The sequence below is a fragment of the Gossypium hirsutum genome, chromosome A03 (assembly GCF_007990345.1).
Source record: "Gossypium hirsutum isolate 1008001.06 chromosome A03, Gossypium_hirsutum_v2.1, whole genome shotgun sequence".
Taxonomy (NCBI): domain Eukaryota; kingdom Viridiplantae; phylum Streptophyta; class Magnoliopsida; order Malvales; family Malvaceae; genus Gossypium; species Gossypium hirsutum.
Window position 1 is genome coordinate 105,666,340 of NC_053426.1, and position 10,838 is coordinate 105,677,177.

The 10,838-nt window shown below is 29.4% G+C and overlaps 1 protein-coding gene across 2 annotated transcripts; it reads left to right on the forward strand.

The window, feature by feature from the left end:
• Nucleotides 1-6,110: 6,110 nt before the first annotated feature.
• On the forward strand, nt 6,111-10,803 carry LOC107886776 (putative ubiquitin-conjugating enzyme E2 38). Of its 2 annotated transcripts, none has more exons than XM_016810834.2 (7): nt 6,111-6,434; nt 7,946-8,083; nt 8,188-8,763; nt 8,845-8,908; nt 9,261-9,400; nt 9,527-9,838; nt 10,194-10,803. In XM_016810834.2, the coding sequence occupies exons 1-7, from the start codon at nt 6,381-6,383 to the stop codon at nt 10,446-10,448; spliced, it is 1,539 nt and encodes a 512-aa protein (XP_016666323.2). In that variant the 5' UTR covers nt 6,111-6,380; the 3' UTR covers nt 10,449-10,803. The 2 variants fall into 2 exon arrangements, with proteins under 2 accessions (XP_016666323.2, XP_016666324.2); XM_016810835.2 differs by lacking the exon at nt 6,111-6,434 and adding an exon at nt 6,472-6,578.
• The last annotated feature ends 35 nt before the right edge of the window (nt 10,804-10,838 follow it).

Sequence of the window (10,838 nt, forward strand, 5' to 3'; positions counted from 1 at the left end):
CACTCGCGTCAAAGTATTGACATTAAGTTAACCTTTTTTGAAATTCCTATCCCGAAACAACAAAACGCTATATCCAATAAGTTAGGACATATTGCTTTGAAATTCCAAGATACTGGCTTGCATTTAGAAAACCTTTAAAAAACTTAGAAGGGTGCTTAATTATTCGAATTCAACGAGAAAAGTGGCAACCCAATAAGTTAGGGCACTACTTTCTCGAAATTTCCAAACACCAAGCATCGCCTTATTTGTAAAAAAAAATCTTATCTCGAGGTAATAAGATGTCATATCCAGTGAGTTAGGGCACAACACCTCAAATATCAGAGAGTAAGTATTTTATTTAACACTCGTATTATGATTTAAAAGAATATGCCGTTATTTAGGTTAAACGTGAGAGAAAAAAAAATCGAAATCCAGTAAGTTAGGGCACGATTGTCTCGGATTACCAAATACGAAATATTTACTTCAGTGAAAGAATCACTATCGGGTTGGATAAAACCTAAATTCGTAATGAAACGAGATAATAAAAAATGCATAACAAATAAAAATTGATAACTATAACAGGATAAACATAAACACAAATATGAATACTAACGATAAATACGAAGGTAAGATAAATGGGTCGAATAAATAATAAGAAAGGGAAATAATGAATAAGCTAAATGTTTGAAATTATTTAAAAAAAACTATAAATAGAATAGATGATGAAATAATAATAAAAGTAATGGTATGTAAATAAAATAAATATGCTAAAATATATACAGTTATCAAATTAGTTAATATAAAATAATAACGTATAAGTAAATACAAAAATAAAGGAAAATATAATAACAATAATAGAAAAATACAACAATAATAATAGTAAAAGATATAATAACCTAATAATATAATAGTAATAGTAACAATATGACGATAATAGTAAAAATAATATATTAAATAATAGTAATAAAAGTAGTGCTAATAATAATAATAATAATAATAATCTATTAAGTTATAATGAAAATAATGATAATGATGATATATTAGATAATAATAGTAAAATAATAAGTAACAATGATAAATTATAATAATAGTGATGAGAATAACAAGTGATAATAATAACAGTAACAATAATAGTAATAATATATTAGTAATACATAATAGAGTAGTAAAAAAATATAGTAGTTATAGTAATAATAATATAAACAGTAGCATATATACGTATGAAAAATAATGATAGTAAAATATAATAATAGTAATAATAATAATGGAATGAAGGTAATAATAATATTAAAGTAAAGTAAACAAAAATAATACTATATATCAATATATATATACATATAATGCAAATACACACTACCATATAATAATAATAATAATAATATTAAAATGCAGAAAGTAAATATGATATAATAGTAATATTAAAATGACGTAATAAAAATAATACTTATATATAGAAATGTACATACGTACATATATAATAAACATACATTAATTAATAGTAAAAACAATAGAAGTGCTAATAATATTAGTATTAGAATGAAATAAGAGATAAATGCAAACATAATAATATAAATAAGGTAAACAGAAACAATAAAAAAATAATAGGAAGGACATAATCGAATCTGAGAGCAATATTTTGGGGCAAATCCGTAATAAATAAAAGAAGAGGGGATTAATTCGCACACGTAAATAACCGGGAAGGACTAAAACGGACAATAGCCCTTTCACCCAAAACGCGCAGCTTTGATTCTATCCCTTATTTCTTACTACGATTGGAGTGAATATAATGAAACCCTTTGAACCTTTTTGATTGCTATTGATATACTGATTTTTTGTTCTTGAATCTAAAAAAAAAAAAGAAAAGTCCCCTCTTGAATCTCAAAAAAAAATCTCTTCTTGAATCTCAAAAAAAAATCTCTTCTCTCCAAAATACAATAGATTCCTCTCTCCAATCCCCCCTTCTCCTTTGTTACAATGAACATAGGGCTCTTTTATAGCCTAAAATCCAAAGAAAAAAAATACAAAGAATTTCATTTTCTATTGTTTTTCTTTGTTGCCCTTTTTTTGTCTTCTTTTGCAGGTATGGAGTGGTGGAGAAGTGCTATTTGCACTTATCAATGCAACTAAAGTAGTGGGATTAGGTGATTTAGGGTTTCTTTTTCTTTTTTCTTTTCTTTTTTTTTGTTTTTTGTTTTGGGTATTGGGCTAATTGGGCTAGGGTTAGGTATTAGGTTTAGGTTTAGTATTTATTTATTTGGTTTATTAGGCCCCGGGCAAAATTTGGGCCATACATAACGTATGCTCAAAAGAGGTCACTTAGAATTACTAGTCCAGGCTAAATCCTTTATATAACGTATGCTCAAAAGAACTCAATTAGAATTACCAGTCCAGGCTAAATTCTAATTGTAACATATGCTCGAGAGGGATTATATCAGGATTACCCGTCTGGGCTAAATCCTTTCTATAATGAGATCAATAGGATTCCTCGTCCAAGCTAAATCCAGTCAGCAACAAATGCAGGACTTCATTTTATAAGGCAATCACGTTTATCCATCGAAATTCAATATTCAAACGAGACTTTACCCTTTTTCCAACATTCCCGAACATATAATCCTTTCACACATTTATAACATTTACATAAATGTATTTCATATTGCATACAATCATAACATTCAAGTTAACATATTTACATGCTCGATTAAGTTACACGAACTTACCTCGACACTTGTTCGCGTAAATAATCTACTAATCCGAAATCTTTCCTTTTCCTCGATCTAACCTCAAATTTGTATTGTCCGGATCCAATTAAGCCATGAAAGTTTATTCTCTCTCTCCTAGGGTTTCCATATATTTTTGGGGAAGATGATAATTCTTTTATCATCTTTTAATTAATTAATTTAAGTCAATTTCCAATTTAGTCCTTGCCATTTTTTCTAAATTTCCATGGATGAGTCACTAAAATATCTGCATACTTTTCTTTAATGGTCTAATTACCATATAAGGACCTCAAGTTTTGAATTCCATAGCTATTTAATCCTTCTAGCTACTAGGATTCAACTTTTACATTTTATGCGATTTAGTCCTTCTCGTGATTAAGCACATAATCGATAAAATTTTCTTATTGGAGTTTTCATATGACATTTCTAACATATTACGGACCATGTAATAAAATAAAAATAAATTTTATTTTCGGATCGGATTTGTGGTCCCGAAACCACTGTTTCGATTTCACTGAAAAATGGGCTGTTACATTACAACCACAGATCGACGTCGCACTCGGTATTGTGGCCCGACATATCTTCCGGTATAACATGTAAAATATGACAGATTCCTAACTTAGTTTCCCGCATTCATTGAAGTCCACTAGATGTAGTAACCACCTTACATGCACCTTATTTCGAGATTTATCTGACATTAAAATGCCATTTATTAACCTCATGATGCATGCTCGACGTATTGTTCTATGACCTTCTCTGTTCGATCTTCAAGGTCTTCATGGAGCTCATTGAAATTATTCTTCAACCAGTTCATTAATTGCTGACCACTTTCAATCTTCAGGGTCTTCAGGGCGCTTTCCTAACACCTGTACAGAAAGCTCGCCTAGCTGAACGATCTATTTTCCTAATTAATTTTAAAACCGATCTAAAATCCTAATTAATTAAAAAAATGACCTACAAGCCTTATTTTGCCACTAGTTAATCACGTCATTATTTAATTATAAATAACCACATTAACATAAAATAAATTAGTAAAAACAAAACTTGAAGGCTTTTTTTAAGTAATTCATATTTTTTTAATAATTCATTTTAAATTTAATAATTATAAAGCAAAATGTTAATTTGAATAGAATTCTAAACCTAATATAGATAAATATTAGAATAAAAAATTAATTAAAATTTAAAATTAGCTCTATAAATAGTATCAAGTAGCTTGACATAATTAATAAATTAGAATTAAGTTTTTAAGCAATAATTTTTCGAAAATACAATATCGACAAATAACAATAGCACCAGATGATGAGGTAATATAAACTATCTTTTATGATTTCTATTTAATATTTTAATTTTTCTTAATTTTAATATTCCAAACATTCCAAGGTTTTTTTGAACATTTCGAGATAAATATGGTTCTCACCACGAGAAAGCTCAAATTTTCTTTTTCTTTTTCTTTTTTATTGATTTTATGTTTGTTAAATTTTTATTGAGTTAAATTATTTTAGGAAATTAAAATTCAGGTGACAAAATTCAAAGATATTTTTCATAAGAAAAAAACTTATACTGCATTAGAAAAACTTAAATTATTACAAATGGTGTAGTAAAAAATACTTATGATGAGAATAATAGTGTTCATAATAAATATTAATTGTCATTGACTTCTTATACCTTTTGATTATCTAAAAGAGCAAATTGGTATCAATTTATATTTTCTACTTTGTATAATTTATAATATTCTGTTGTTTACTTTGTGTTGTGTTTTTTACTAGATATTTTTTACGTGGTTATTAATGTCAAACCAACTCTTCTTAATCAAAAAAATAAAAAAAATAAAACAAAAGTATGATGGATAAAAAGAGAAAAAAATATCATTATTAATGATAGGTAGTTAATCTTTTTTACTTTAAACATCTAGATTTTCAATTTTAATTTATATAATTTTCTAATTCTTTATAAATTTATATTTTTAGTTTTTATAATATTAATTTTATATAAATTTTTAAATTTAAAATGCTACATATGTCATTAACATTGTAGGGAGATCTCTCCAACAATGAGACTGAATTCCTTAAAAATGATTTTGATAAAAACTTTGTTATTACATTATCTAATCTTAATGATATTTTTTTATATTAATCTCATAAGAATTGTACTTGTTTGTGTTTGAATTACATATATTTTAATACTTTAAAAACAATAATTATAATTAATTATTATTTTATAATTTTTTAAGTAATTTACAACTTTAAAATAATTCAATTATTATTATGGAAATTAATCTGACTCCATCGTAATTCAACTATTACTATGAAAATTATTTTGAATCTATAATATATATAAGTACGAGTTTAGAAAAAATTGTAAGTTGACGAAATTACTTTTTATTTTTCATCATATTATTAAATTGACATTTAAAAATAATTATAATATTTAATGCCATAATTATTCATTTAAAAATAAATATAATTTAATAAAAATTGTGATCATTGCACATTTAAGAACAATTATAATTTAATTTACAATTATTACTTAAAAAGTTTAGTTGAAATAATTATAATTGAAGTAAAAGTTAAGGAATTTTTTAAAAAATTTTTTGCTACATATAATTTATAAATTATTATATTCAATTTATTGATTATTAATGAAATAAAAATACAATATTTTAAAAAAATATTTAAATATTAAATACGTAAAATTTCTATAATATATATAAAAGTATAAGTTTAGAAAAACTTTTGATTTAAGGAGAATATCATTCATTTTCAATCATATTACTAAATTAACTTTAAAAAAAATTATAATTTGATTTAGAATTATTATTTAAAAAAATAGTGCTATTTTCAAAATAAAATTATCACTTGGATAGAATTTTAAGTATAAAATATAAAAAAATTGTGATAATTGTAAATAAATTAAATTAATAATTATTAGTTTAAAAAATTGATGTAAAAAAAATTGTGATGGAAGGTTATGTTAATAGATAGTGAGGTAATATAAGTTTATGGTATTTTTAATTTTTTTTCTAAATTTATAAGAAGCAATATTGTTTATTTAGAGTAGTTGATAAATATTGTATGACTTTTTCTGAATATGAAATAATTTAAAAAATATTTTTATATATACAAATTCATCAAATAATAAATTAAATAGAAAGCAAAAAAGAAGAGCAATGTGTGATGCTTCCCTTCACTTCATGCAACTTTGGGTGCTTTACCTAATTACTAATTAGGTGCTCTCTCTTTGTCTTATCCAATATTAAACTGTTATTTTCTCATTCTGACCTCTACTTATTTAATACTAATTACTCAGCTAATTCAATGCCTACGTGGCCATTAAATAAATTTATTTGGTCATTATTATTTTTAATAATTAAAAAAATGTTAAATAAAATAAAACCACACTTCCTTCTTTCCACGCGCGTCACCTACTCTTAACGACAAACTGTTGAAGAAATTTGAAGCTTGAAATAATGGATCTCATTAATTAACGGAAAATATTTTATTTTAAATATTGATTTTTTGGTGAACTTGATAGTGTTATGATTACTAATATTTAAAAGGAAAGAAATGGTATCATTCTAAATGGAATCACGTACGGTTTTCTCACTCGACCTTTTCAATTAGGTTTTTCTCTCTGTAGAAAATTAGGCTTTCTTTTTATGAGTTGGTGGAAAAATCCGTCTTTTTTATGGATCTTCGTGTAGACGACGCTTCGATCTCCAAGCGACTCAAACCAACCCAGGTTTTTCTTTTTTCTTCAATATATATATATGTCTTTTCCATTAAACCGAATTATGTGCGTGCTTTATCCTTTGATTAACTGTAGAAGTGGATGGAATTTGGTTTTTGTTGTTTCTTGACGAATGATCTTTTGATTTGATTTACGGTATTTGATCGGAATTCTGTTCCCTCGCCCCTCTCTCTCTATCTCGTTTACTAAATGAGCTTTGTATGTAATTCTTTGACTATTTTTTTTTATAATATAAATTTTCTTCTTAAGTTCTATGTTTGGTTGCTTGGAAAATTCTGTCCACGGAGAAAGTCGAGGTCTTACTGCCTGTTTCAGAGAGAGAAGTTAAAACAAACTATAAGGATCACCAAAAGGGTTTATATTGTTCTTTGGCTTTCCTCCTATGTTTCTCTGTGGCCAAGCACAGCCTTTGGTTAATTTTGGTTTGTTTCGATTCGCCAATTTGTTTAGCGTGTTGTCTTTGGTCCAAAGCATCCATGTAATATTTTTGGCTTGCATGCAAGTATTATTTATGCAATTATTATTTTTTAATGATGGGATTGGAGGATTTTTCTTTTTTAATGGAAGTTTAGGACTTCTGACTTAGAAAAAAAATTAGCCCATAATAGTTTGAAGTGAACCTTTTTGAAGAGTTAGTAGGATATCCTAATTTGGTTTCTTGGAATATTAACGTTTTCTTGCCTTCTTGGTACAAATTTAAGTAATTTGACTTAAAAACAGTTTTGTAGATTATGCTTTAAGTAAGTAGCATAGCCTTTTTTCCTGTTTAACCTTTGCCTCATTGATCAGTTGAATACTTTGAGTGAATATTTGGTTTACTGTTATGAGTACCTATCTGTCAATTGAATCTTAATATTACTCTCAAGTGTTCTGTTTGGTACTCTGCTACGGATGCCTTTGTGGGCAAGACAATAAATCAAAGGCGTGATGGAAAGACGACAGGCAAACAACTTTATTTTAGAAATATTCCTAATCATAATAATTGCATTTAGCAAATAGTTTATTTCAATAAAAGTCCTTAATTATATTTTCTTAATTCCCTATGTAACTTCTATTCTAGGGGACGATTCTTGGTAATAAGTTAAGACTCTCTCCCCTAATCAGTCTAAGATTAGTAGCTCCCTTCCACAAGTCCCGAGGTTGGGAGCTCCCCTAGACGAGTTCCATACCTATTATTAATCATAGGTTTTCCACGAGATAGGAACCGCAACAAGGGTAAGGCCATCTATCAAATCAGGTTTTCTCATGAATTGCCTGGTTACTTGATCCGTAACCTGTTAACATAATAAACTTCGCCCTAATATTCAATTTGCAGCTACAAGCATAAAAAAACTAGAGCATCTTGAAACTTCAATGCATGTATGAAAAGCATATTCTTGTCACTGTCAATTTTCCCAATTTTTTATCATTGTCGTTGAAGCTTTTTGATATGCAACTTTTTTAAGTTTTCACTTAATTATTTTGCTTGAACTATATGTTGAAGAAACAATCTTGTTGTTTAGATTCTTCTTTGTGATGCAATGGATATTGAACAAGTTGAAGATCCAACAACTGTTTTGGTTGATTCTGAGAAAGCTGGTATGGACACCAAGGGGAAGACTAAAATATGCTGTGACAAGAAGTGGGAAGACCATGTGAAGGTATATTCATTATATTTTTAAATCGAAACTGCATGTTTCCGTGGCACATCTTTTTATTATTTTATCACCAATGGCTTTTAATTAACTTTCCTTTTTTTTTCCAGGATGCTTCAGCCAGTGATCAGGGTATTTCTGTCAGTATAGCAGGGTCTGAGGATAGTAACAATCCCTTCAAGAGTTCTACTTCTGCATCAATCAATTTGAATAATATCAATAGTTCTAACTCTGATTTGTCATGTCCTGATGATGATGAGGATTATGATGACTATGCTGATGATATTTCTGATTATGGTGACAATGATGATTTTTTATATGAAGATGATTATGCAATTATGCAATCCCATTTTGATAATGTGGATCTTCCTCCTGGGGTAGAGGCTTCAATTCCTTGGCTGAAAGACTCTGCTCCACTTGGAAATCTACCTCCTGCCCTGGGTGTCTCACTCTCAACAACCCCATGTCTGGCTGAAAGCAAGAAAGCGACAACATCAAATTTGGCTGATAGCGAACTGAAGTCGGTTTCTATCAATACTTCAATGGTCTTAAGAGAGTCAGGGTCTGATCGGAAAGAAGGAAATGAAGAAAATGGAGTTGTGCAAAATTCTCTCAGTTTCAAACATTTTGATATTGTGGATGATTTCTCAGATCATCATTACAGCAATTTGAATTCATCAGGAGAGGTGAGTATACATCTTGTTTGGCTGTCATGGTAAATTTGTAAGTATTTATATAAATATGAAATTTGCACTTTCCATTGATAGCAACCAAAGGAGTGGGCCAAGCAAATACAAGAGGAGTGGAAGATTCTGGAAAAGGACTTACCAGGTGAGTTCGATTTATGAATATGTTTTCTGAAACATGGTGTCATTGTCATGCTAACTGTAAGGAATTATGACATATTAAATTACTTTTACCAAGCGTTAACTACTCCCCTGACTGAAATTCTGCTACATTTGCAAGCTGAATAACATCTTTAGAGTCATGCATTTCAAACTTTAAAGGACAAGTGCAGTTATTTCTAAATTTTGTAGCTTCTTTTTTTCCGGTTCCCTTCTAAATGCATCCCATGACTTCTAAAATATGAATATCACTACGTTTTTTTTTTCTTCTCATACCCTGGCATGATTTTGTTTGAATGACTCATGTTCTCTCTCTTTCTCTCTCTGTTCTTACACAGAAACTATATATGTGAGAGTTTATGAAGCAAGGATGGATCTTTTAAGGGCTGTTATTATAGGACCTGCTGGTACTCCATACCATGATGGCCTTTTTGTTTTTGATTGTTTCTTCCCTCCAAAATATCCCAAAGAGCCACCGGTATGTGCAGTCTTCAGTGTGTATGCAAATCTGCGTGCTTCCCCAAAAAATTCTCATATTGGACTGTCTGTTGTATTAAAACTTATTTTTACGGAGCTTAATGGATATATGGTAATTTCTTGGCAGATGGTTTATTATTATTCTGGTGGCCTCCGGTTAAATCCAAATTTATACAACTGTGGTAAAGTGTGTCTAAGCCTTTTGGGCACCTGGCAAGGGCATCAGAATGAGATGTGGGTTCCGGGGCAATCGACCATGCTACAAGTATTGGTTTCCATACAAGCTCTTATTCTGAATGCTAGACCTTTCTTTAATGAACCTGGGTATGAAACTTCGTATGTTGGGGCTGAAGGTGACAGGAGGTCCAGGAAGTACAATGAGGAAGTATTTATTCTATCATTAAAGACAATGATTTACACACTAAGAAGACCGCCAAAGGTATCCTTGCTTATCTAGTATATCCACGAATTCTCTTCTGTCTTTTTCTATTTTATGAAGTGTGTTTTTGTTGGTAAGATGCCGAAAAATATGATTGCCACAATAATTTCTTTTTGTGTCTATCTGTTATTATGTAATTCTTTTTCCTGGAATTTGTATACATGCATTGACAAGTCCGAATACCCTCCCATTTCCTATAATCTTTCATTACTAAATAATTGACCCGTTGTATATGGCCTCGGCGTTTGGTCAAGCATGCTTGTTAAATAGGATCATTTTACTATTCTTTTTGTTCTTGTCGTCTATGCTCAGTATTCTTTAAGTTTTACGAATCAGTCATGTTTTCTGTATACAGCATTTTGAGGACTTTGTTACTGGTCATTTTCGCAACCGTGCACAAGACATCCTTGTGGCATGTCAAACATATAAAGAGGGTGCTATAGTAGGCTCTGTTGCGGTTAAAGATGGTGTTCCGGATGCTAACAAAATTGTAAAGGGTAGCTCTGAGGAATTTAAAGGAACGATTCCAAAGATGATCAATGCGGTGGCTAAAGAATTTGTGAAAAACGGGTCAACGAACTGTGAGCAGTTTCAGAGTTGCAGAAGCTGATAACGGTTAAGAAGAGTTGGTTAGATCTAAAGTGTAGGATGGGATGTGTTAAGCCATTATAGAAGCTAATGTAGTGCCGTTTAGTATGAATGATTTGGTGAACGCAATTTTGGTGAACTTGGTTACATTATTACTACTTCTTACGGTATATATAATCTCGGGATTCCCCGGTAGATTTTATTATATATATATAGTGGAACGGCTCTGGTTGACTGAAAGAACGTCCACAGTGGTTCAATTTTAGCCTTAACTGTTATTATTTTTATCATTTCAGTCAAAATGTGCTGCTAAACTCTAGCATACTTTATCATTTCAGTCAACATGTGCTGCTAAACTCTAGCATACTTCGGTTGAATCTATTGTACTTAATTTAGCCTGTTCATATGTGTA